The 26,992-nt window shown below is 42.0% G+C and overlaps 2 protein-coding genes and 1 long non-coding RNA gene across 5 annotated transcripts; 2 read left to right on the top strand and 1 right to left on the bottom strand.

Moving 5' to 3' along the window:
• Positions 1 to 4,658: 4,658 nt before the first annotated feature.
• On the top strand, positions 4,659 to 11,551 carry kpna7 (karyopherin alpha 7 (importin alpha 8)). 2 transcript variants are annotated; one of them, XM_061830875.1, is made up of 12 exons: positions 4,659 to 4,822; positions 4,903 to 5,046; positions 5,130 to 5,215; positions 6,839 to 7,007; positions 7,095 to 7,194; positions 7,375 to 7,457; positions 7,600 to 7,686; positions 8,321 to 8,497; positions 8,581 to 8,818; positions 8,912 to 9,090; positions 9,194 to 9,340; positions 11,418 to 11,551. In XM_061830875.1, the coding sequence occupies exons 1-12, from the start codon at positions 4,757 to 4,759 to the stop codon at positions 11,508 to 11,510; spliced, it is 1,569 nt and encodes a 522-aa protein (XP_061686859.1). In that variant the 5' UTR covers positions 4,659 to 4,756; the 3' UTR covers positions 11,511 to 11,551. The 2 variants fall into 2 exon arrangements, with proteins under 2 accessions (XP_061686859.1, XP_061686858.1); XM_061830874.1 differs by having other exon boundaries at positions 4,661 to 4,822; positions 8,581 to 8,814; positions 8,908 to 9,090.
• A 9,269-nt stretch (positions 11,552 to 20,820) lies between these two features.
• Positions 20,821 to 24,702, top strand: LOC133506558 (uncharacterized). Of its 2 annotated transcripts, XR_009796526.1 has the most exons (4): positions 20,821 to 21,081; positions 21,768 to 21,947; positions 22,067 to 22,120; positions 24,568 to 24,702. It is a non-coding gene; the product is annotated as an uncharacterized LOC133506558 (long non-coding RNA). The 2 variants fall into 2 exon arrangements; XR_009796527.1 differs by lacking the exon at positions 24,568 to 24,702 and having other exon boundaries at positions 20,826 to 21,081; positions 22,067 to 22,201.
• Positions 21,644 to 25,657, bottom strand: xpa (xeroderma pigmentosum, complementation group A). Its single transcript, XM_061830818.1, has 4 exons — positions 24,725 to 25,657; positions 24,545 to 24,650; positions 21,991 to 22,274; positions 21,644 to 21,906 (listed from the first exon to the last, which is right to left on the bottom strand). Exons 1-4 carry the CDS (start codon positions 25,008 to 25,010, stop codon positions 21,752 to 21,754), a joined length of 831 nt encoding a protein of 276 aa, XP_061686802.1. The 5' UTR covers positions 25,011 to 25,657; the 3' UTR covers positions 21,644 to 21,751.
• Between the last annotated feature and the right edge of the window lie 1,335 nt (positions 25,658 to 26,992).

The following is a 26,992-nucleotide window of genomic DNA, read 5'->3' as shown; positions in this document are numbered from 1 at the left end:
TTTTTCAGGTTCAGGCAGCGGATACATAGGATGCTGCCCGTGTTGGGGATGGCGGAGACTCTTAGCATAGATCATGCTAGCCCTGCTACAACAAGCCCTCAACCCTCCACACCACCCTAAAAGCCTCTGATGCCTCTTCTTGCCTGAAAGCCAGCTGGCTGCCTCCCTTGTGGACTCACAACAGCAATAAAGGATGTTATTGTTGTGATCAACACCCCCACGCTTCCCGTGTATTGTGCGTGTTATGTATATATTTCTCTGTGTCTATGCGGTGGCATTCCTATGGGCACTATATGTATTTGAACTACACATTCACCTTTGAAGACCCCCACCAGCACTTCCATTCCTGACCACTTCACTGCTTTGATTCCCTTTTCTGTCAGTGTGAATTTAGGGGACAAAACTATTGAGATATCTGGCAACATGGGATCTGGATTATAGGTTACTCATGTTGGTTCACAGTCCCTGTCAGGTTTTAGGAACCTTAAACACTCAATGAGACGTTTGGACTATGTCCCACAGGAATTTTTTGTTTTATTTTTTTAAAGGGGAAATCCAGTGCTTTGCATGAACAGTGTTTCCAATAGGTCATTCAATATGTACCCTAAATTGACAATTTGATGTTAAATCCTCTCTCATTTAATAGTGTTTTGAGAAGATTTTTATCGACAATTATGAATTTTCAGGGGCGCTGCCATTTTTGCGAGTCACATGACCTATGTGCGAGGATTTGACATGTACCGTACCGCACCAAGGGCTCGATTATATTATGCCCAGTGCTGACTTCTCGGATTTATCCTCATCTGATGAAGAAATAGCAGTATCGGTTGATCGGGAAGACAAAGGAATGCTTCCATACAGATTTTAACCTGTGCCTGTCATCTTGAATATTCGGGTGGCTTGTCAGGCGGAATGACTGACTACTCGGAGACCTACGGGCGACATAAGTGCGTAAACAAAGGCCCCCGGAGCTCCGGCAGCCGCGGATGGTTCTTCGGCCGGGAATGACGCAAAATCTGACGAGTGAGCTCCGGCGGCGGGCTACGAGCCTAGCTTCCAGGCGGTGGAGGTAGTTAACCCCGGATGCCGAAGCTAGGCTAAAGGCCTCCGCCGCCACCGGAGCTCGGCCAAGGACCTTCGCCGCTGCTGAAGCTTGGCTAAAGGCCTCTGCCCCCCCGAAGGCGGGCCGCGAGCCGAGCTTCGACATCCGGGGAGATCTCGGGGAGCTGGAGCTCGAGCCTTTGGTGTGGCACGGTACACGTCACATCCACGCACGTCGGTCATGTGACTCGTGAAAATGGCAGCGCCCCTGAAAATTCATAATTGTCGATAAAAAATCTTGTGAAAACACCATTAAATGAGAGAGGATTTAACATCACATTGTCAAAATAGGGTACATATTACATGACCTATTGGATACACTGTTCACTGGATTTCCCCTTTAAACATAAGAAGCCACAAAAAAACAAAAGTGACAATAACAATGCGTTAGCCTTTTTAAAAAAAAATTGTTTTTTTTTTTTTTAAACCTATCGTCCTCTCTGCAAATTATAACTCTGGACCCTCAGTATAGAGTGTCAGTCCAGCCATCTTCTTGTTTGTGAATATCCTTATTTGTACACAAATAAACATTAGAACTAGAGCCCGTCGCAGTGCTGTCGCTCTTATTTTACTGTACGTCATCAATGTGCTGAAATAGCTGAATTGCTTTGAAAGCCAACCTGTAGAATAACAGGATTTCCACTAGCGTGCTGATGATAGTTTGAGTTAACAACTTGAGGGACAATGGAGAGAAACCTGGTCATGGCTTTTTACTACATTCACAAATAGCAGTAAGTGAAAGTGTATGATAGCAATATAATTCTTCTTCCTGTTTATTTTTCAGTGGTAGCGCAACTTTGGAACACAACAAAGATCATACAGTTTGAAAATGACCAAAATTGACATTCGAAAAATCATCAACATAGTGCGTGAATAATTAACTTCATTCCGATGTCAAAGGATTTTTATACCTCCAGAAAAGACAAAAGCAGACGTTTGGACATTTTCTGTGGATTCGGCCACATTCATGACTTTTTTAGTCACTGATGGTTAGTGGTACACATACCTGACTTTGGTGCAGGCAGCATAGGAGCGATTCCCACTCAGTGATGGTGTTGATATCTATCCTGCAGTCCCTGGTGACCAGTTCAGGCTGTAGTCTGCCTTTTGCCTGAAGCTTGCTGGGATAGGCTCCAGCTCTCCTGTGACCCTTGTGAGGATACGTGGCTTGGATAATGGATGGATAGTCAAAAACTGAAAATCCTTCCAACTTACATCATTATCTTCAGTGCTAAGGAAATCGCCAATTTCTTTACTCCTTGCATCTCTTCAATCCGCACAACCCATCCAAAAGCAAAGAACAGAAGACTCCACTGGGCCAGACAAATGCTAATTCATATTCACCTGCTCTGGTTCACGGTTGACCCTAATAATTTTAGCCCACCAAGCCTTACATTTTGCAAACAGACCAAGAAAGACTTTTGTACAGCTTGTTCCAAGTGGAATTTTTGCAGGCTGGAATAATGACATTATTCAACAGATTACTGCGGATATCATCGCTATTCTTTGTCATAGTCCATCTATCAATTTTATATACTGCATATCTTTCCTCAAGCCAAGTCAAGATGTCTTCATTTAAGAGTTCTTCCGTGTTTCATGCAAATAAATCATGTTCCTCATGTGGGGCTGAGGAGACTGCAATCATGTGACTACCTGGCTGCATTTGATTGGTGGAACTGTGGAACACAAGTCTCTCGGAAAAGGTTATAACAGGTCTCATTGTGGTCACTGTTTCCCTCCGTGGGCCATTCTGACTAAAACCATAAAAATCTTTGGACACCTCCTATTTACATATCAAATTTATGAACCACTTTTGGAATCAGAAATCAAGGGTAATGAGCTTTTCAACTATTGTTGATGTTTGGTAAGACAAAAACGCTTAAAATGTCTCAGTGTTATCATTTATGATATGACAGTTTGAAATTTTTGTACAGATTTTAACAAGAATCATGGAAGTTGACAAACATGATTTGCCTTTGCGGGCCACATAAAATCATGCTGCAGGCCAGATCTGCCCCCCCCCCCCCCCCGGGCCTTATGTTTGACACCGGTATAACCAGACGCGCCACCGTGCCACTCTCAGACAGATCTCACAAACAATAAACAGTCTTCACACACAGTTCACACTTCACGGAGCTACATGATTGTCAAATGCCAGAAGAAAATAACGTTGACTGGGGGCATTCAATTCAAGACCCAAAATAATGGAGACATTTATGCGACCATAATGCATTTTCTGCAAGCTATTTTTAATAGCTTAGTACGTTGACACAGTGCACACGCAGAGCTGGAACTGCCGTAAAGAATGCCTGAAGAAAACATTAGTCACGTATCAGTCAAGTATTCACTTCCACGACCTTATTTTTAAAACTCTCCAGAAAGATTCTTTGGATAGACAGGCTATCATATCTACAAAAACCAGGCCCAATTTACATCTCTTGTTTATTACATACTAATAGCCCTAAGAATTTAGTTTGCTAGGTGTATATAAATTCAGTTTTGATATGTATTTTATATCATCAGGAATGCACCTTCAGCCTGACCCTTCTGTGATGCTGTGTTTGTGCAACAGAAAATTAGTTTGTAGGAAGAATCGCAACAGTTCGTTTTGTTCAGCATTTCCTGAGTACAGGGGTAGATGAGAGATTTCCCTCACTGCCGTGCATGCACAGGCATGCTCAAGTCGGTCTAGGTCACGGTGGGTAAAGTATGGCCTGTGGGCCACATATGTCCCACTCTGGTCCCTAATGACATATTTGCATTGTCAACAATGGTTGCATCAATTTGGCTGTTTTCTCCTCAAATTGGTTCATGATAAGGCATTTATTTAGTACTCATGTATGTCCAAATAGTGGACCAATTCATTTTACTTCTATTTTACTTACAGCATGGATTTAATGTTTTTGTATTTCATCAAATAATTAGTTTATGAATTATCCATCAATTAATCTATGCCTTCCCTCCACCGCTCGTCCTCATAGATTTAGGGTCATAAATGAGCTGGAGCCTATCCAGATGAATTTGGTGAGAGGTGGAGTGCTCCCTTACTCGGGCACTTGTAGACAGCCACTTATTTCCACTAAGAATGGAAAATGTAGTCTCCAATGAATTATTATTATTACTTTTTTTTTTTTTTTTGAAGGTGGGATAAAGGTGGAACCTCATGCAGGCACCGGGAGACAGAATGAAGGAGATTCAAATTCTGAACCTCACAATTGTGAAACAGAAACACATAATCATTCAGCCACAGTGCTGCATATACTCATTATAATTTCATTTATTTTAACCTATAAAATTTATAAACTAGAATGAATATTATTTTTAAATGATCATTTTTTTCGATTTCATCGATGAATGAAGTGGCCTATTTGTCTGTTTTAAATAAAGCTAAAGCAGTCTGCCCACCCCCTAGGCTGTACAATGCTGCCATCTATTGTCTAAATGAGGTCAGTACATACTTTAAGAGCTAATTTGATTGGCTCCGTACGTGGCCAGTCAAGCAGTACCCTAATAAGTCGATGTACTACACCTGCTGCATCTGTCTCACAAAAAATAAAAAGGGTTCTCAGTGGCTCCCAATCCTTCAATTTCTCTAGGTAAGACTGCCGAGGATGTGAAAGGACCCCTGACTGGACTGTCGTTCTAGCCCACCACTATGCCAACCAAGAACACCCCCAAGGAGCGCATCAATAGATTCAAGAACAAGGGGAAGGATCTGACTGTAAGATTGACTTAATTATGGGGTGGCTTAGTCTAACGGTAACCACAATATGCTTCTATGTTGACATGGTTTTTGTCTAGAAACTTCGAGAAGCCCGTTTTTTGGAATGTGTGGAGTTGCGCAAAGCTCAAAAGAATGAGAACCTTATGAAGAGAAGACACCTAACGCTGTCCTCCCTACCCGATGACGATCCTCTCTCTCCTACTTGCATCTCTGAGGACAAGGTCGGCTTGAGGACGTTTGAAGCATTGAAGGTCAGCGTTGACGTTCATGCATCTTTTTAACCTAACACATGGCCCTCTTTTAGGCACGAACTTTAAGCATTGAGGAAATTATTAAAGCTGTCAACTCTGCGTGCAAGGATGCTCAAACTCGTGGATGCCAGGCTGCCAGGTGAGCAAGACTTTCTCTGAAATTCATGACTTACTCACAAAGTTGGTGATATTAGGATTTTTTTTTTTTTTTTTTTTTTTTTTGTGAGCATAACTGCAATATAACTTCCGGAGGTTAACTGAATGCTTTCTAAACTTTAGATGCACACAACTGGTCAATGTTCTGTGCTTTAGGCACAATTTTTCAAATACACTAAATGGAATAGTTTGATGTGCATTCCGAGATTTGAAACTGTAAGTTTGTCTACATTTTAGGTTTGTCCCTAAAAGCTGAATACACATTTGTAGTGAAAGTATACTATATTACGATGGGTATCTTGTTTGTGGTAGATACTTGTGCTTTGCTGCTTTTGTACCCCACTGCGCTTTACATTTTCAAACTTTAAGCACTATTTAAGAGTCATACTAATACAAAACACTTCTACAATCCACATTTAATATTGTCACGACCCAAATGCAGGAGTCTGGAGACGCAGAGGTAATTCGGGAAAAAATTGTCCAACGGTCGGGGATCGGGCAGGCAGTCAGGTTCAGCAGCGGTAGTCAGCACGTCGGGCGTAGACGGCAGGTCAGCGGGCAGGCAGGAGTCTGTACACGGGAGATCGATCAAGGAAGGCAGAAGTGTCAAAGGAGTCAGGCTTACTGGGTCGGTCGGCGAACAGGCGAAGGTCGGTACACACGGGAATACGATCAGAGATACGGGAGTGCTGGAATGGGGCATGAACTGCAACGATCTGGCCCCGGACCAGTCGTCCCCATGGTCCTATATACACCAGGGCCAATCAGCCAGCACGCGGCGCAGGTGTGCGCCTCCCAATCAGCGCGGCCATGTGGGAATCGGCACAGCCAGGGCTGGACCGGCGGGACCATGACAAATATGGATTTAAAAAAAAAAAAAAAAAAAAAAATAGTTTGCACTTCATGCCAGTGGCACACTTGAATGCAAAGAAATGGTCATGGCGGAAAGCATACTGTATATAGAGTCCCCCAGTGTTTCCAACATTTTGAGCCAAGCTATATTTTATATCTGTAAAATGTCATTGCGTGCCACCAAAGTATATGCTGTGTACAGAAATGACTGACCTCAGTTACTAAATTGTATTGATTAACTACATTACGTGGCTACACAGGTTAATTCTACCTTCTGCTATAGGATACTTCGTCGCATGTATGAACAAAGATGCAATTTTTTTTTTTTTTTTTTTTAATTTGTAACATGCTAATTGGCACGCCCACCTCACAGTTCTGAGGTCACATCGGTCCTCGCCTGTGCCGTTTGCATGTTCTTCCACAACCCAAAAAACATGCATGGAAAGTTAATGGATGACTCCGTAAATTCCCCGCACGTACAAAATATTGTTTATACGTGCCCTGTGATTGGCTGGTGACCAGTTCCAGGAGTACCCTCCCTCTCGCCCAAAGTCAATGGATAGGCTTCACCACACCTGCGGTATGGAAGATGAAATGAAATTGTCTGATTTCGTAGCAAACTTAATGATCGCTCACAACATAATGTGCCACAGTGGTTGGGAATAACAGCAAAGAGTACTATATTCTTAACTTTTTTTTATTTTATTTTATTTTTTTTTAAATGCGATCAACTTTTTGATACCCCTCTCATCAGAAAACTACTTTCTCAAGAGCGGAGCCCTCCTTTGAAGGCGATCATCGACGCCGGTCTTCTGGCCCGCTTTGTGTTCTTTCTGGGGATGGACGATGAACCCAATCTGCAGTTTGAAGCCGCTTGGGCTCTGACCAACATTGCCTCCGGGACATCTTGGCATACACAGCAGGTGAGGGCACCTGCTACATGCCAAGGGTAATTGCAAAAATCTTTTTAAATTTGAGGCATGAGGGTGGGGGAATCATTCTGTGCACAGGTGGTAGAACATGGTGCGGTACCACACTTGATTGCTTTGCTGCCATCGCCACAGTTGCACATCAGTGAGCAAGCAGTATGGGCCCTGGGAAACATTGCAGGTAATGTGCTGATTTGAGTTGCTCAAGTTTATACATCTTGTGTATGTAATAAAGATTCAAGGGAACTTGTGATCTATCATTTCAGAAGTTTAGTAAACTCTTCATAATGTTTATGCTTGTGCTCGCCCACAAAGATGGTTTTCAGTTCTTCCATTTTACCTTTCTAATAAATAATCACAGGTGATGGGCCACTCTATCGAGATATTCTCATTGAATGTAACGTGATTCCTGCTTTACTGGCAAGGGCTTCCCCAGACACTCCAGTAAGTTTTATTCCCTTCTTTGGAGATTGTGCATGCATGCAGAGCTTCGTCATTTCTGATCATCAGTTGTTGCTGTGGTGAACTGGGCCAGGCTGAGCTGTTTTTTTTTTTTTTTTTTTTTTTTTTTTTTTTTTTCCTTCAGGTTGGCTATCTACGCAACCTCACATGGACAATGTCAAACTTGTGCAGAAATAAAAACCCATTTCCACCTTTGTCCGCGGTCCAACAGGTAAGTCAATTTTTATTGTAAAGGTTTAATAGAATAGATGAACAATTTGTCCACTGAGGTGGAAAATTGGCACATAAAAATACATAGTACTAAAAATGGAAGTAAGATGTCAAAAAGGTTAAAAGTACAATAAGATTGAGTGGGGAACAGGCAGTTCGGATCTTGTGGATTGATTTACATTAGAGCTCAGGATTCTGAATGTATTTGGAATGGTTTTTTTTTTTTTTTTTTTTTTTTTTTTTTTTTTTTAAACCACCCTTTGGCTAGACGAGGTCTGCAGTGTCCCCCAGACTCCAGGAGCTCAAAATGAGAGTACAGAGGGGTTTGCGCTTTCTGCCTTGTATTGACAATGCAAATGTGGGTCTGAGGTTTTCCCACTATTTTACTTGCTATTTTTAACAAAGGTTGAGCTTGACCTCACATTTGTCACAACTGACCTGGCTGCAGCAATAACCCCCCCCCCCCTTTTTAAATTTGAGGTATGTTGTCATTCTGTAGAAATGTTTGTTCATAAACTCATTGGACATCAATGTGCAGAGATCGAAATATTAAACATTGCATGGAAAAACTTGTTGAAAGTTGGTTTGTGTGGTTAAAATTGCAAAATATGAGGATTGGTGTTCAACTCTTGCAGATGCTTGGAACATTGATCCAGTTACTCCATCATGGGGACAAGGACATCTTGTCAGATGCATGCTGGGCAATCTCCTACCTGACAGACGGTGACAATAATCGTATTGACATTGTGGTAAGAACGGGTATCGTCCAACGGCTGGTTGAGCTCATGAGTCACAAGGAGCTGAGTGTCATGGTAACAAGCTTCTTCACACCTTGGTCTTTTTCTTTGTAATCTGAGTAATTTACTGACCCTTATTCTGGACTGGTATACTTTAGACACCTGCCCTTCGGGCCATTGGGAATATAGTGAGTGGTTCAGACCAGCAGACACAGGCAGCCATTGATGCTGGTGTTCTCGGGATACTTCCTCGACTCATGAGGCACCCAAAGGCCAATATAAAAAAGGAAGCAACATGGGCATTGTCAAACATCGCAGCTGGGCCATGTGAGCAAATCCAACAGCTGGTCACATGCGGTCTGCTCCCTCCTCTAGTCGAACTACTTAGAAATGCAAGTCGTAAAATGTCACAGAATCAGCCCGTCAAGTGTGTGTGACATTTGGCATGATTGTAATTGTTTTTTTTTTTTTTTTTTTTATAAAAGGGAGATTTCAAGACTCAAAGGGAGGCTGTGTGGGCAGTGACCAACTTCACCAGTGGGGGAACTGTGGAGCAGGTAATCCAGCTGGTGCACAGTGGGGCACTTGAGGCCATAATCAACCTTCTCCATGTAAAAGATTCCAAAATGGTTCTGGTCATATTGGATGCCATCAACAACCTTTTCATGGTGAGGGGGCACCCAGGGTGGCAAGTGTTGCTCACTGCACTTGAGCTAAAAGATGGACATGATCAGTTTGAGTCACATTTGCACTGATCAATTACTCTTTTAGGCAGCAGAGAAACTCGGCGAGACGGAGAAACTCTGCCTTCTTGTTGAAGAGCTGGGAGGACTGGACCGCATTGAAAGTCTCCAGAATCATGAAAACGAGATGGTGTACCAGGCAGCCCACAACCTCATTGAGAAGTACTTTGTGGATGTAAGTCAAAGTATAACTTTTATATTCTCTTCAGGCAGAGGACTTTCCCCAACTACTCTGCTATTAAACTGTGAGGTAGAACAGGGATAGTTTAAGACAAATGGTTTGGTCTAGGGGAGGGATATCAAACAAATTTTTAGTGCAGGCCACATTGTATTTACGGTTTCTGTCTGAGGGCCAGTTTGATTGTGAAACCATAATCTTTAATTGACCAATCATATTAACGCAAAATTTCTGAACTAGTTGCGGAATCAGAAGTAAAGGGTTTTCCAACTATTTTTGATGTTTGGTAACACAAATGCTTGTAATCCTTTGTGAATTTCAAATTTTGGCTCAGATTTGAACAAATCATGGAAGTTGATAATAGTGATTTTTGATGTGATTTGAGTGAATAGTGACTTTTGCAGGCTACATAAAACCATGTGGTGTGTTGTATCTGGTCCTGGACCTTGGGTTTGACACCTGCGGTATAGAGTTCGTGCACCGACGTCACGTGACTGGCCATATTGACGGTCTAGCGAAGCATTCTTCAGTTGGAGGCTGCACGAAAATGTCTTATAGCACGACGCCCAGAGTTTTGTCCGCTACGTTAAACCTCTGTATGACCGAGTGTTTTTCTTTTTAAATGTGCATTGGACTCATTTGAGAACAATGCATATTAAAAAGTCTGTCAGAGGTTTGTGTGGCCGCAACACACTTCCGTGTACGTTGGAGATTACTCGGTCTTTTTTTTTTTTTTTTTTTTTAAATAATCTCCTTGTTCTCAAATGAGTCAACTTGACATAAATACTTCTTGGGAGTTTGAGATTGAGAAGAATTCCGACCTGAAATGATTGCTGCACAGTCATGTGTATTTGGTTGGGCACCATCCATCACGTTTATTCTCTAGAAAGACCTCTTTGAATATCTGTCTCGTCTGTTGTAACAACCAACAGCACAAGTCTTGGGCATTGTGTATATTCTGCTCCAGTTCAATGTCCCCCACAGACCGGCAATATGGTGACGTAACGTGCATGAGCTCGATTGGGTTTATTTGCAAAGACTACCCAAGTAAAAATTTTTTTTTTTTTTTTTTTTTTTTTTTTTTTTAAATGCAAACGCTCAAAATGACTTGGTTTAAGGTTGACATATGCAATGGTTTATTGAAGTTATAGGACTTGATGCTGAATGATTGGATTTCAAATCTGTCATTGCACCATACCTGCCCCTTTTGTTTGCTACATGCGCACTCCTCTCAGGGATATTTGAGTGACAACTTATTACCAAGCATTACTGAACCAGAATTGTACTGTTTGGGTCCATTTCTGGCTGACTTTGTAAATAAGCTTTCACATACTTAAGGGTTTAGAGCGAGAGAGTCACCTAGTTGGGCAGTTGCTGACTTGCATATATCGTAGAGAAAAGCAAAGTGTTGTGGCTTACAACAATACTTCCCCATGTTTATGATCTTGAATGCAACTAACTTGTATAGTGAAGCGTGTGGTTATTGCCAGCATGTCCACTCAATGAATCCTCCAAGCTTATTATGTTAGTGACTGAAGGGGGCATGCCTTTCAAAATCTTTCACCCATTTCCCAATCCTCAGTCAGGTTGTGAGAAGTCGGTGGAAAAATTCAACGCATGGTGTATTTTGTCATGCAAGACCACTACATGGAATGATCCAAACATGAGGTTGTTTTGAATGTTTGCCCAACATGAGTCAGATCGTGATGTTGCCAGGGAACAAAGTTTTCAATATTTACATTACGGGATTATGAGCAATCCAATCAGAGCAACTTTTTACTTGTTGCATATTAATGAGAAATCTGTCCGCTTCAACGGTGAGATGAAAAATACAAAAATTCTAGGAATTTAGAAAATTATCACACAAACCTGGTATAAGGATGATGAAAGGGACCTTAAAGTGTGGCTAAAATATGCAACAGAGGCTATGGCAAAATCATCAGTCTGGAGAGCAGAAGTAGTGACATTACAAAATTTGGTTCATAGTTTCAAATCCTTTGGTGCTGAGTGATGGAAAGTATAGACTGCCTTGGTGTGTCAAGCAATTCATAGCTTGTATACTTTCTCTTGACAGGGTGAGATGGAGGGATTGAAGCTTGACTCGATAGGAACTGAAGAAGTTTTTGTCATCAAGAGCCCAGACACCTATAAAAGATTTGAATTTTAAACCTGTACAACTATACAAATAAAAAAAAAATATATATGCCATTTGGTTTACTTTTGAAATGTTTAAAAGGGGTGGCACAACTGTAGCCTCAGTTCTGAGGACCGAAGTTCATATCTCGACCCCACCTGTGTGGAGTTTGTATGTTCTCCCCATTCCTGCGTCGGTCTTCTCTGGGCACTCCGGTTTCTTCCCACATCCCAAAAACATGCATTAATTGGAGACTCTAAATTTCCCCTCGGTGTGACTGTGAATGCAACTGTTTTCTGTCTCAATGTGCCCTGCGATTGGCCGGCAACCAGTTCAGGGTGGAACCTGCCTCCTGCCTAATGATAGCTGGGATAGGCTTCAGCACTCTGCAAGTCTTGAGGATAAGCGGCTCAGAAAATGGAACTTTAAAAGGAGCATACTTCAGAAAATTTACTTTTAGCATACAAAGTCTCTGGAGTCTCCCTGTGTACCCACACGGGGTCATGAAAAACCCAAGTAAATCTTGAGTTGTCTGCCAGTTTCTGAAGTGTCGGTGAGTGAGCTCTTTCTCCAAGTCGGCCCTACTGTTCTGAGACTGAGGAGCTAAATAGCATAACCACCCCTGACATTTTCTCAGCCAAAGAGTTCTGACTGCCTATTTGTAGTGTGACAATACTGCACTGTGTTCTGCAGCTGTGACGGATGCAGTATCTCCAGCAGTCTCACTCTTTTGCTCTAATTTTAATCTAGTCAACTGTTGTATTTTGTCAAACATACCTTTTTTTAATAAACCTCAAAACACAATACCCTTTTATATTGAATGACTAACTTCAAACCACCTCCATGGCAGAAAATTGACAAAGATGAGCTATTCATTGTCCCAACTATGTGGTGTGTATACCCAAGAAATGTATATTGAATTAATTTCATGGCTTAGTCAGTATTTTGACAGTCAATACAGCAGTGAAATTCTTACTTTGCTAGTCTCGCTCTACATGCAAAATTAACAAATTAGTAGACAAGTGGTTGCCAAACTTCAATAACCTGTCCTGATGCGGAATGGTGGAGCTATATGCCTTACGTGTTAGAACAGATTTTCCGTGCTATTAAAAGCTGGCAAAGAGCCACAGCACAACTGCATTTCCTGAACTAATTGCTGTAAATTTGAGCCAGTTCAGTTTTTAGCCTGCTCTTGTTCAGCAGTAGGTAACTTTCCATGCTGCTTTAAGGAAATGCCATTCCAGTGTTGCACAAATTGGATGCTTTGAGGAGCTAATAATTCACTATGGATGTGTACATTACAATAGAGATCTCTACACATGCTTGGTGAATTACTGTCAACACAGTTCCCTCTTATACAACTGGTAATTGGATAAATACTGCTATATTATATTACTTACCCCCAAACCATGCAACACTCTTCTTTTCCTTTCGGCTTGTCCCGTTAGGGGTCGCCACAGCGTGTCATCTTTTGCCATCTTAGCCTATCTCCTGCATCTTCCTCTCTAACCCCAACTGCCCTCATGTCTTCCCTCACCACATCCATGAACCTTCTCTTTGGTCTTCCTCTCGCTCTTTTGCCTGGGAGCTCCATCCTCAGCATCCTTCTACCAATATACTCACTCTCTCGCCTCTGAACATGTCCAAACCATCGAAGTCTGCTCTCTCGAATCTTGTCTCCAAAACATCCAGCTTTGGCTGTCCCTCTAATGAGCTCATTTCTAATCCTATCCAACCTGGTCACTCCGAGCGAGAACCTCAACATCTTCATTTCTGCCACCTCCAGTTCAGATTCCTGTTGTTTCTTCAGTGCCACTGTCTCTAATCCGTACATCATGACTGGCCTCACCACTGTTTTGTAAACTTTGCCCTTCATCCTAGCAGACACTCTTCTGTCACATAACACACCAGACACCTTTCGCCAGCTGTTCCAACCTGCTTGGACCCGTTTCTTCACTTCCTGACCACACTCTCCATTGCTCTGTATTGTTGACCCCAAGTATTTGAAGTCGTCCACCCTCGCTATCTCTTCTCCCTGTAGCCTCACTCTTCCCCCTCCACTTTTCTCATTCACGCACATATATTCTGTTTTGCTTCGGCTAATCTTCATTCCTCTCCTTTCCAGTGCATGTCTCCATCTTTCCAATTGTTCCTCTGCATGCTCCCTGCTTTCACTGCATATGACAATATCATCTGCGAACATCATGGTCCAAGGGGATTCCAGTCTAACCTCATCTGTCAGCCTATCCATTACCACTGATAATAGGAAGGGGCTCAGAGCTGATCCCTGATGCAGTCCCACCTCCACCTTAAATTCCTCTGTCACACCTAAGGCACACCTCACCATTGTTCTGCTACCATCATACATGTCCTGTACTATTTTAACATACTTCTCTGCCACACCAGACTTACGCATGCAGTACCACAGTTCCTCTCTTGGTACTCTGTCATAGGCTTTCTCTAGATCCACAAAGACACAATGTAGCTCCTTCTGACCTTCTCTGTACTTTTCCACGAGCATCCTCAAGGCAAATAATGCATCTGTGGTACTCTTTCTAGGCATGAAACCATACTGTTGCTCGCAGATACTTACTTCTGACCTGAGTCTAGCCTCCACTACTCTTTCCCATAACTTCATTGTGTGGCTCAACTTTATTCCTCTATAGTTCCCACAGCTCTGAACATCCCCTTTGTTCTTAAAAATGGGAACTAGAACACTTTTCCTCCATTCTTCAGGCATCTTTTCGCCCGCTAGTATTCTGTTGAATAAGTTGGTCAAAAACTCCACAGCCATCTCTCCAAATTGCTTCCATACCTCTACCGGTATGTCATCAGGACCAACTGCCTTCCCATTTTTCATCCTTTGTAATGCCTTTCTGACTTCCCCCTTAGTAATCATTTCCACTTCCTGGTCCTTCACTCTTGCCTCTTCAACTCTTCCTTCTCTCTCATTTTCTTCATTCATCAACTTCTCAAAGTATTCTTTCCATCTATTTAGCACACTACCGGCACCAGTCAACACATTTCCATCTCTATCCTTAATCAGCCTAACCTGCTGCACATCCTTCCCATCTCTATCCCTCTGTCTGGCCAACCTGTAGAGATACTTTTCTCCTTCTTTCGTGTCCAACCTGGTGTACATGTCTTCATATGCCTCTTGTTTAGCCTTTGCCACCTCTACCTTTGCCCTACGTCGCATCTCGATGTACTCCTTTCGCCTCTCCTCAGTCCTCTCAGTATCCCACTTCTTCTTCGCTAATCTCTTTCCTTGTATGACTCCCTGTATTATGGGGTTCCACCACCAAGTCTCCTTCTCCCCTTTCCTACCAGATGACACACCAAGTACTCTCCTGCCTGTCTCTCTGATCACCTTGGCTGTCGTCGTCCAGTCTTCCAGGAGCTTCGGTTGTCCATCGAGAGCCTGTCTCACCTCTTTCCGGAAGGCCGCACAACATTCTTCCTTTCTCAGCTTCCACCACATGGTTCTCTGCTCTACCTTTGTCTTCTTAATCTTCCTACCCACCACCAGAATCATCCTACATACTACCATCCTATGCTGTCGAGCTACACTCTCCCCTACCACTACTTTACAGTCAGTAACCTCCTTCAGATTACATCGTCTGCACAAAATATAATCTACCTCCGTGGTTCTACCGCCGCTCTTGTAGGTCACTATATGTTCCTCCCTCTTTTGGAAATAAGTGTTCACTACAGCCATCTCCATCCTTTTTGCAAAGTCCACCACCATCTGCCCTTCAAAGTTCCTTTCCTGGATGCCGTACTTACCCATCACTTCTTCATCGCCCCTGTTTCCTTTACCAATATGTCCATTACAATCTGCACCAATCACAACTCTCTCGTTGTCTGGGATGCTCAGAACTACTTCAACTAGTTCCTTCCAGAATTTCTCTTTCAACTCTAGGTCACATCCTACCTGTGGTGCATAGCCGCTAACCACATTATACATAACACCCTCAATTTCAAATTTTAGTCTCATCACTCGATCTGATACTCTTTTCACCTCCAAGAGATTCTTAGCCAGCTCTTCCTTTAAAATAACCCCTACTCCATTTCTCTTCCCATCTACTCCGTGGTAGAATAATTTAAACCCTGCTCCCAAACTTCTAGCCTTACTACCTTTCCACCTGCTCTCTTGGATGCACAGAATATCAACCTTTCTCCTAATCATCATGTCAACCAACTCCTGAGCTTTTCCTGTCATAGTCCCAACATTCAAAGTTCCTACACTCAGTTGTAGGCTCTGTGCATTCCTTTTTTTTCTTCTGACGCTGGATCCGGTTTCCTCCTCTTCTTTGTCTTCGACCCACAGTAGCTGAATTTCCACCGACGCCCTGCAGGTTAGCAGTGCCGGGGGCGGGCGTTGTTAACCCGGGCCACGACCGATCCGGTATGGGATTCTTTAGATGAACGCTCATATTTGTTTGGCACAGTTTTTACGCCGGATGCCCTTCCTGACACAACCCTCTGCATTTATCCGGGCTTGGGACCGGCCTACAGATTGCACTGGTTTGTGCCCCCATAGGGCTGCATGCAAACCATGCAACACTAAATTTGATTAAATATTTCTCAACTACTGCAGTTTTTCCTTTGATTTATTCCTTTATGACTGTGTTCAGTATATTTGCAAATACTGCCAAATGTGACAAATTTTCCTCAGAATGCATACAATCAATTTCTTGTGATGGCATCGTTCCCCATGTTGTTGCAATAGCACTAAAATGATTTGAATACATTGAAGATTGACACCACACATTGACTCCATCTCACCAAAAACCTTTTTTCTTTTTTTTTTTTTTTTTTTTTTTTTTTTTTTAATTGGCCTGCTAAGATGCACACCTGCTGTGTTCTTCACAGAAAGTGGGGAGGGAATCTTGATCTTTTGGATGTTTTCTATGAACATGTGCATAATTCCCTGAACAAAGACCAATGTGATGGTTTGCTTCTGTAGAAGCTGTCCACACGAATCATGATGAGATGGAACAGTTTCAAAAAGCTGAAACTCTTATACTCCAGTAGTCTCACAAACCCTCCCATCTCCCTCACAGTGGTAGGATCAAACTTCATACCTTAAAGTTCCTGACTGTTACAGAGCACTGGAGCAGGTGGTCTTTGTGCTCTAAAACTGTGGAGTGGAGGTGGATTTTTAAAGGCGGACTAACGGGTCTTTGAGGGTCAGAATTCTATCTGATAGACAGGCGTTCAAATACTTATTTGCAGCTGTATCACACACATAAATTGTTAAAAAAAATAATACATTGTGATTTCTGGATTTTTCTTTTTAGGTCTCTCATTGTGGACATGCACCTACGATAAATTTCAGACCCCTCTGTGATTTCTAAGTGTGAGAACTTTTAATATGGCAGGGTGTTGAAATACTTATTTTCTTCACTGTATGGTGTGTTTGAGTATAACTTGCCCACTTTTAATAAAGCCTTATTTTTTCTTCACCATCTCTGCCCCTACTCTTTCCAAACTCTGATTTGGATTCACTTTTTTTCTCTTTCTTGCCTTTCATTTGCCAAATTGTATCCTGCCTTTAAATCATTCCTTCTCCACGCACACACTTATCTTTTTTTGCGTGCCTACCCACTTTCCATCTTTTCTACTCTCAAGGCCACTCACCAGTCTTTCAAACTGTTTTTCTTTCACTCCATCACTGTCTTCATCAGCATTCACTCTTCCAGTTCATCCTTCTGTAGTCATTTTATTTCAGCTCTCATACGTTTTCGTAAGATGTCGCCATATCACATTTTCTTTCTCAGACTTTATCATTGTAAAAAGAACAAAATGATGCTTGCAGTACTCAAACAAGTCTGTATAATTTATGAGGACCTGTACAGTAGCGGTCCTGATCAAATGGGGGTGTGGTGGGGCTGTCTTTCGTTTCTACATTGGTACATTGCTACATTGATTAATCTTAAATTTTAGTCACTGTTTTCTGCAGTCATCAGTCAGTCTGTTTGTCAACAAGATAATGACTTTTTGGGACCTACAATAAATGTCCAATCTCTTGTGGAAAACAATCATCCATCAACATGGATTATTCTGCTTTGTGGTTTGCATATCATTCAAATTCAGCATGCTTGTGCAATCTGGCTACGATTTCATTGGCTGTATTTTTACTGCTGGAAGTCATCGACTGGTCAATTCTCCAACACATTCTCAATTAAATGAAGACAGTGAGATACATCACAATTACATAATTAATGGGCTATAAAAAGTTTTATTTTTATTCCAAATGACCACTAATGATTGCAAACATCCCATGTTATTCATGAATGGGATACATAATATTTTAATTTATGCATGACTGAGAATAATCTAAATTGTAAAGATGATATATTGACATTGAGAAATGTTTGTGAGAGGATTGCACATGATTTGGATTATATATACATAGTCTCCAAATATTTGTCTTCCCTTGTGCATTTGTGTGCTGTTTTTTTTTTTTTAATCATCGTGGGCTATAACCCAAAACCTAGTGGGCACCTTCTATTGTTTCACCTTAGATGCTCCCTGCATTCCTCCCTCCCTCATAACCTCCCCACTCCATCTGCTTTTGAGGAAAATAGGTTCGATCAAAAACACTATTTGAATGAAATATAGCAACTTAAACGTCCATGCTCGGCACATGAACATACACACATGCCCCATGCAGAAGCAAGCAAACGCACACACACACACACACAGGCACTTGATGCACACGTTTTGTCATAGGAGACTCACGCTTATCCAATCTGCAATCTGTCTGAGGCTCGAGTCTCATACATTTTGGCTTACATCTCCCTCCTCTGCTCTTCCTCTCTCCTCTGCATCTGCTCCTCAGGGATGTAGCTTCCACCTCTCATTTCTTTATGGTTTTTAATTCCAATAGGCCTCCAGTCATGTTTTCAGAATTTTGTAATCCTTGTGACATGCATGAAGAGTATGAAGTAGAGACATACACATATCTTGTGGAAAGTTTACATAGCGACCTGTTCATATGAAAATCATCCATCCGTGCGCACTATTATTCTTATAAAACAAAAATAAACCATCCAAACTGACATCCTTTTGGTCAAGCTTTTAAATTTACCTATAAACTTATCTACAGAAACGACTGGCTGTTACTTTTAAGGTTTTTTTTACTATTTGCACCATTTCATGGATCGTACTCTTTATACACATTTGCCAAAATGTTGTTACCCTACTTAAATAAATTAAACGATTTTCTCATGCACTTGTTTACAAAGAGGAACCTTGCTCCATCTTTGCTTGTGAGTGACTGAGCAATTCAGGGGAGCTTCTTTTCCCAATCAGACTGTGCACCTGTGGGATGTTCCAAACAGGCGTTTGAGTATTTCTCACTTATCTACAGAAACGACTGGCCATTACTTTTAAGTCTTTTTTACTATTTGCACCATTTCATGGATCGTACTCTCGTACTCTTTATACACATTTTGCCAAAATGTTGGTAACTTACTTAAATAAATAAAACGCCACAAGTGTAAGGTTTAATGGCATGTACTTTATTTTGGAGTGAGCCAGCAGTCCATTAAATGTCTCCAGTTGGGTCAGAATGCTACTGCTCACCTCCTAACTGCAGTATGGAAAAGAGGACCCAGTTTTGTTCTTTGGGTTTTAACTTGGCTTAGGAATGAGCAGCTGGGTGTGAAGTCCAAATAATTCACTGCGACAAATAACATAACCATGTGAATTTCTTGGGTATTCCCTCACTTACTTCTCGTTTTACAGATGTTTATAATTCACAGTCACTCCCACAGCACTTCAAATCCAGGTCAATAAGACCTGTCCTGCGTGCTTCCCCTCCTGCCGCAGTCCAGTCCTGTCCTGGCCTTCCCTCACAGGGTATAGCACTACTGACCCATACAACATTCAAATCCAATGTGTCATTGAGCTTATTTAATGCTTTACTTCCCTCATCTTGTTTCCAACTTGTGCATTCTCTTTTGTTGTCTTCTTATCCTGTAGTATTTAATTAGCTTTCACTCTCCTTTGTTTTTCTGACACACTATTTTTAAAACAAAAGGACTTAAACTGTTAAACGATTTTCTCATGCACTTGTTCACAAAGTGGTGAACCTTGCTCCATCTTTGCTTGTGAGTGACTGAGCAATTCAGGGGAGCTTCTTTTCCCAATCAGACTGTGCACCTGTGGGATGTTCCAAACAGGTGTTTGATGAGTATTTCTCACCTTCTGCTCAATTTCAACCTCTTTTCTCCAACCTATACTGCCTTTTTTGGATCATGTAGCAGCCATAAACTCTAAGTTAATGATTATTTGCTTAAAAAAAAAATGTTAGTTTTAATATTAAATATCTTGTCTTTGTTGTGTATTCAATTAACTATAGGGTAACAAATACACGACGGGCGGATAGCACCCTGGAGCGCAGTGAACTTTGCCCACGTTCCCATGGGAAGGTAAAGCTGGACCTCACAGACATTGGGCTCTGGCAAGCCAAGCCAAGACAAATTGAATCAGTGTCCACAGCCCAGACAGGAGACAGACATTTGTTCCGTCACTCCGACGCAAAGCGTTATTAGTAGCCAAAACATCACAGGAAAGGCTCGATAGCCGTGGGTGGGACTGTTGCGCTAAAATAAAATTAGCGGACAACCCAGACTGACCCTCAGCCAAAGAGTCTCCCGCTCACACAAAAGGATATCGTTTGGGGAGTTTGGTCTGGAAAATGAGTGGTTTAAGGGGGACGTCTACAGGCGATTGAACGCCACTGCAGACACGCACCTTCCTCCACGACACCAGATGGACTTTGAGTTGAAGTTCCTAAAAACACTAAAATGAACATCACTAGCGACCGGATTTACGCAAACTTGAATGTCTGATGTTGACTCTGTTAATGCACCAGCTGGAAAATAAAAAAGAAAACATCTCCACACGAATGTCCTTGCAAACAGTTCAACACTAGTGTTAGTATGCAATCATAACACGTGAATATTCACGAAGGCGAAAGGTCCCGTCGACCACCTGTCAAATTAGGTTTGTAGTAGTAATGTTCTTCCATCCAGCCATTCATTTTCTTCACCGCTTATCCTCATGAGGGTCCCGGGGTGTGCTAGAGCCAATCCTAGCTGTCAACGAGCATGAGCGGGTGAGAGGAGTGTTAATTAGTGATGCTTCCCATAATCGTTGAATACCCGAATGTATTGTGCGACCATGGTTACATAAGTTGTTTTTCACTATCTTGTTCGCATGCATACACTCACTTGTTTTTCCACACACTTGTTTTTCTGGTCAAGACGTCTGGACCGTTTCACTATCTTGTTCGCATGCATACCAAAGACGAACATTGTTGTGGGATGTCTTGACAGTTATGGCTGCGTAAGATGTTTTTCAGAGCCTGAAGGACACACTTAGGTGTCAATAGTAAATCAGGAAACAATCGTTGCGGCGCCAGGTGGGAGGGGTAGGCCACCCGCCCTTTCTCTCGCACGCAACTGAAAAGTATAATAGAGAGATGCAGAGTACAAACAGGTAGACTCTGCTGCGGGTTTCATACGGACGCCCAGCTGGTTGACAAGCAGAGCTCTACCTGGGTGAACGGCTCTCCACCTTCTCAGCATAGGTAAGGGGCTCATATGATTGATTTCACGCAATGTCAACTGTGTTTTGAGAACTTGCATTTGGTCGAAATAAATATGCCAGTTATTGAGGCAAAATAGGATTTGGGAACGTTGGTCTTTTGTTGAGTGTCGTCTTTGTTTCCTGAGCGCCGACCAGCACCGATCCTTTCAATAAAACAGCGGGGTACACCCTGAACTGGTTGCCACCCAATCGCAGGGCACATAGAGACAAACAGCCACACTCAAAATCACACTTAGGGGCAATTTAGAGTGTCCAATTCATGTTGCATGTTTTTGGAATGTGGGAGGAAACCGGAGTACCTGAAAGAAACCCTCACAGGCACAGGGAGAACATGCAAACTCCACACAGGCAGGTATGGGATTGAACCCGAGACCTCAGAACTGTGACACCAACGCTTTACCATCTGAGCCACGGTACCACCCAGTAATGTTCTTCACATTGAAAATGTCTCATGTCTCCACTTTATGGAGCTTGAAGTCAATGAAGTTTTAACTTGGGAAACTAACACTACACGAAAGTTTCCTCAAGAAAATGGCAAACAATTGCATGGATTGAGTCAAATGCTTTATTTGAAAGACGTAATTCTACAATTGATTTGTGAGACTGTAAAAATGCATTTGCAATCAGAGGCTTCAAACCGTGCTGTCCATTTACATCTTTTCGTAGGTAAGTTCATGCCCGCAGGTCTTGCAGGTTTTCTTGTAGAGGTCCTCTTCCGGATCCACCACCACCTCTGGTCCGTATTGGTGTTGGTGAGCGCTGGTGTCTTTGGTCCACATGCTGCTCCTAACTGCCCGACGCAATTCTGCCGAACAGACGACATGGGACAAGGCATACAACAACAAGGTTTACAGCCCCCACACTAAGCTGCTCTCAGGCATGAACTAACCTTTGACCTTCTTATTGAACCGCTTTTGTTTCTGTAATTCTCTGTTTTCTTCTCTGGCCTCCTTGGCTTCTTCCAGGGCCGCCTCCGAACCCCACACCTCCATACATCGCTTCTCTACATGTACTTTAAGGTAGAGCTTCATGTCCCCCCAGCGTGGGTTGTGAGGGTTTTTCTTCAATATGAACTTGAGAGGTGGCTCTCTCTTGTCAAGGTCACAATCCTTCAGCAGGTAGTTCTGCTTGGCCTCAGTTCTGGAGATCAACTTGTGTTTCTCATCAGTGTCTCTGAATGGGAAAGATGGTCAATTTATTGGAATGTTAAAAAAAAAAATAATACATGGAAAGGTGGTGTTTCCTAAGCACAATGCTGAGGCACAACAAGCAATATGGCCAAACAGCTTTGCAAAAATGCCAATATAATGGACGATCAAAAATCCCATGTCGTACAAACACGAGCTTGCACAAAAAGAATCATATTTTCATGGATGAATCGGGAAAACAATTTTGTTGAGAGAGAGCTTATTTGAACTCATTTTTGGGCACGGAATCCAAAACTGATCTCGGTTTTTCTCTGTCACATGACGTTTTTGAAGTACATATTTCCATTTTCTTGATAAAAGAAAGTGAAAAATACTGTACTTAACAGATATATGCTTGTTTCATAAAACTTTTAAAACATTATACAATGAAAGAAACATTTATGACAATTCCTCTTCATTCCGACTATGATAGCTTTGTGTTTGGAGATGTTGAAAGTACTGACCTATTGGGATCTGCACACACCTCTCACCGGACTGTCTCAATTGTGAAAACAAGTTGTCACGTAGCAGTAGATGAGTTCAATCGTAAGTAGATGGGATGTCTTACTACTGCTAATCAGCGGCAATGTGCATATCTGGAGGCTACAGTCGCAGCGACGCGGCAGGAGGGCGCGGGAAAACTTAATCTCGAAAAAGAGGGGTGTGCCCGAAAAAGTTTGAAAACCTCTGCTCTAGTGGCATGCAAGAATCAATTAATTAAAGCTTTAAACAGAGTATCACATAGCGTTTTAAGAACATTTTTTAAAGTACAGTGATATTTAACTTTGAACCACGATACACATTTTTATGACTAACTTTTATCTGCAAGACATTTTAATTGAATATTTGTCATTTTAGAATGTTCTATTTAAGTCCAGGGTTAATGTTCAAATTGTGCACAATTTTATATTGTCTTACAATAATAACTGATGTACTGTTGATATCAAATGGTTTTAGTAATGAAACTTTTGATGAACACCTTTGCCTCCTCCTACACTACTGTATTTTAATGCTGGTCATGGAGGTGGTACTTAGTGTAAAAAGTTTTGGAGCCACTTCTCTACACTATGCCCGCCCGCCCGCTTGATACTTTCTTCAACTGCTATCGTCTTTGTCTCTTCGTGAAGCGTTCGTCTTTTGCTAAAGTACCGTAATTTCATAACTGTAAGGCGGATCGTATTAAAAGGCACAGTCTCAGTTGCAGGTACAAGTTCACTATTTAACACATATAAAAAAGTGCACTGTATTATTGGGCGCAGGCATAGTGGTGCTCACAAGACAGTGAGGCAGAATTGTGCCTTTATTTTTGTAAGCAGAAGAACAAGCTTATCTTCCCCCCACTACTACCACCGAGGCAAGCAAGTCACCAGTCAACACTCCACCCTCACCCACAGTGTCACACAAAACCAAAATCATTACATCCCAGCAAACAGAACAGCACAACATAACAACCAGAACAATGAACAAAGAAATTATTGACACAAAACGTGCACTTCAAATGATATTTACATGCATGTTTAGCCCCACAAACCATGCTGGGAGCACCTCCAGCCTCCAAGTGATGCTAGAATACATACAGCAGCATGCATGCACGCTATTTAAAAAGGCAGTGGGAGCAAAACTCAGTTCGGTTGTACTTTATTGATGTATTTAACAATGTACATGGTGAGTTCAGTTGTACTTTACTGAAGTATTTAACAATGTACCTACTCACATTTTTTTTTATTAATCCTTACCTGCAAATCCATCAAACTCATCTTTTGTATCAAACATAACCAGCCAGGCAAGTTCCCTATCCAACAACCGTCTAACCTTCACTACGTGTGAACGCTAACGTGTTTCTTCTGTTGACAGCGCTGTGTCGGAGTGGAGAGGTCGAAGGAGATCTTTTGTGACGTAAATAAAATCAATAAATTCAAATGGGCTGATTTCAAACCCATTGGAAGATAAAAAACTGTAATTCAAGAATGGGTGGACAATTTCCGTTTATATTTCCGGTCTACTTTGGCGTCATATGAACAATAAAACATCCCAAATATTAGAAAAGGCTGGTTTTGTAAAATATAGGACTTTAAAGGTCTAATTTTTTGGTGAGCGGCAGTAGCAGGTTGATCATGAAATTTCACCCAAATTAAATCCAAATGCCCCAAACTTGTGAATGCAGTTGGTTATGTGCCTTCCTTCAATAAAAGTGGGGAAACACTTGAAAATGTATTTTGCAGCCCAAATGTGTTTTTATGTACACAGATACAGTACCTGCATTTGTCACACACCGACAGGTCAAAGCTGTTGCTGAGGTAGGAGTCCATAAAGGGCTTCTGACAATCATCGCAAAAAAGGTAGTCTGGCTCAATGACTGGGGCTGCGAAACAAGACACAGTACATGAGAAGAAGAAGAAGAAAACAACGCGCACACCCGCAAACGAGTGCACCTACCTGGCTGGTGCACCACCTTACTGGTCTTGTGCTCCTCCTCGGCACCATCCTCTTCTTCAATGAAAAAGCCCGCACCGGAGTCGATGGTTTTGCAGACTTTGGCCGGGGTTGCGCCCTCCACTGCGGCCAAAGGACGGTTCGCTATCCGGGCTTGTCGGAGCAACAACGCCCGCTGTCGATTCCTCTCGATTTTTGCCCGCATGGCAGCAGAAAGTTCGGGTTTGGGACATGCTTCAACAATGGGTCTATCGATAACAACCGCAGCCTCTGACGAGGAAGGGTCCATATCTCTTGTCGTAACCAAAATGACTTACAATAATAAAGATTTACAGTGTAAACAAAGATTAGCCTACTGCTCTGTTCATCGTCAATGCCATAGATATACAATAGGTAGTTCCGACACGCGCTCCTGGAGCTTCGTGCCTACAGCGATGCTATGACTGCAGGGTCAAAGTCTTCCGGGGGGGCATTCCATATTGTGAAGACGGAAAGAAATAAGAGAAGGATCCTGGCACATTGTGCTGCTTACGATTGCGTAAAACGCAACGCCGTACTGTTATGACAAGGGAACTGAGAATAACGTTTCACAGACAAAAATATTTCGGTGTTTTTTTTTCCCCCCCTAGTCAAGTGTTTCTTATCAAGATAATGGGCTTTACTATCGACAGAAAAGCAACCACCACGAAAATTGTCTGAAAAAAGAGGAAGTTACTACTTAATTTCGATGTCCATAGATTACCCTCGACGGGAACGTGGCCCTTACAAACATGTCCTCCTACTTAGAACAATTGTCAGCTATGCTCTTTGAGGGCACTGGTTTATAGTATCTAGTTTTTGCTTCATACCTGTGGTCCAGTGTTACGCAAAAACTACGACGTCATTGCGCAAAAGTGACAGCTGTAGTTCCGGACACGTCTTCTTCTTTTCTCTCTCTCTCTCTCGCTCTGGATTTTGTGCTGTCATCACTGCCGCCATCGTGTGGTTCATAAGGGTAGTGTATAAAGAAAGGTACAGTACAACCCTCCATCCATTTTCTAAGCCACTTATCCTCACAAGTGTCGCGGGAGCGCTAGAGCCTATTCCAACTATCTTCGGGCACAGGGTAGTGTACACTCCGTACCGCAAGGCACACAAAAACACACAACCATTCGCACCCACATTCACACTTAGGGGCAATTTAGACTCTTCAAGTCACCTACCATGAATGTTTTAAGAATGTAGGAGGAAGCTGGAGTGCCTGGAGAAAACCCACTGGCACAGGGGGAATATGCAAACTCCACAAAGGTGGGAAAAAAGTCATTGACGAAAGTGTCTTCCACCATCAAACCAACCACCACTAAAAAAAAATGAAGGAGGCTCTTGTGAGGACAATTCTCATAGTACTGAACAGGTTTATTATTATTTTTGAACATCCCAAAAGCCTAATAGGGGTGTGTAGACTTTTCCAGTCCACTAGAAATACAGGACAGTGATGTGCCAATCTTGTCTTTCGTTTGATTGTGTTCTCTTAAGAACCATCAGCATTACAAAGCGATCAGAAAATACACAACATAGTCCATCCATGCATTTTCTGAGCCACTTATCCTCACGAGGGTCAGCTAACTTCGGGATGGAGGCAGGCTACACCCTGCCCAGAGAAAAGTCACGCATGCATGGCGAGAACATGCAAAGTCCACATAGGCGGAGCCGGGATTGAACCCCAGTCCTCAGAACTGTGAGGCCAACGCTTTATACCTGCCCCACTGTGCTGCCCTGTTCAGAAATAAAGTTGAGTTGCTTTGAATTAAAACTTTTTTTGTCAAAATTCTGAAATAAATTCCATCAATCACTTTTTTTTTTCAATGTGAAAAGGAAGGACAGTATAATTCCAATCCAAAATACATGTTTTTATACATTTATTAAAAGACCAGATGATTTCAGTTTCATAGTACTAGCATAAGATCAAATATTTTTTTTATTTCAGTGTTAATTTATTTGATAATAGCATTTTATACAGTGAGTTGAGCAATACAGCATTTCTTTAACATTATGTGATTTAGTAACAAATGACAATGATTTCATGCTTGCATAACATGAGATGGAAACTTTTTAAAAAAATCGTTATGATATCCAATGATGGAGTATTGCAGATATCTTTGCAATGGACACATACATGCACGCACAACTCACAAATAATCATCAAAGCAACAGTTTTCAAGTTTTACTGCATGAGCGCCCTAAAGCTGACTTCTGAGAATAGACGTTGAATTGACTATAATTAATTACATA

Source organism: Syngnathoides biaculeatus, chromosome 9 (assembly GCF_019802595.1).
Source record: "Syngnathoides biaculeatus isolate LvHL_M chromosome 9, ASM1980259v1, whole genome shotgun sequence".
In the NCBI taxonomy this organism is placed as follows: domain Eukaryota; kingdom Metazoa; phylum Chordata; class Actinopteri; order Syngnathiformes; family Syngnathidae; genus Syngnathoides; species Syngnathoides biaculeatus.
This window is presented reverse-complemented; position numbering and strand designations above follow the sequence as displayed.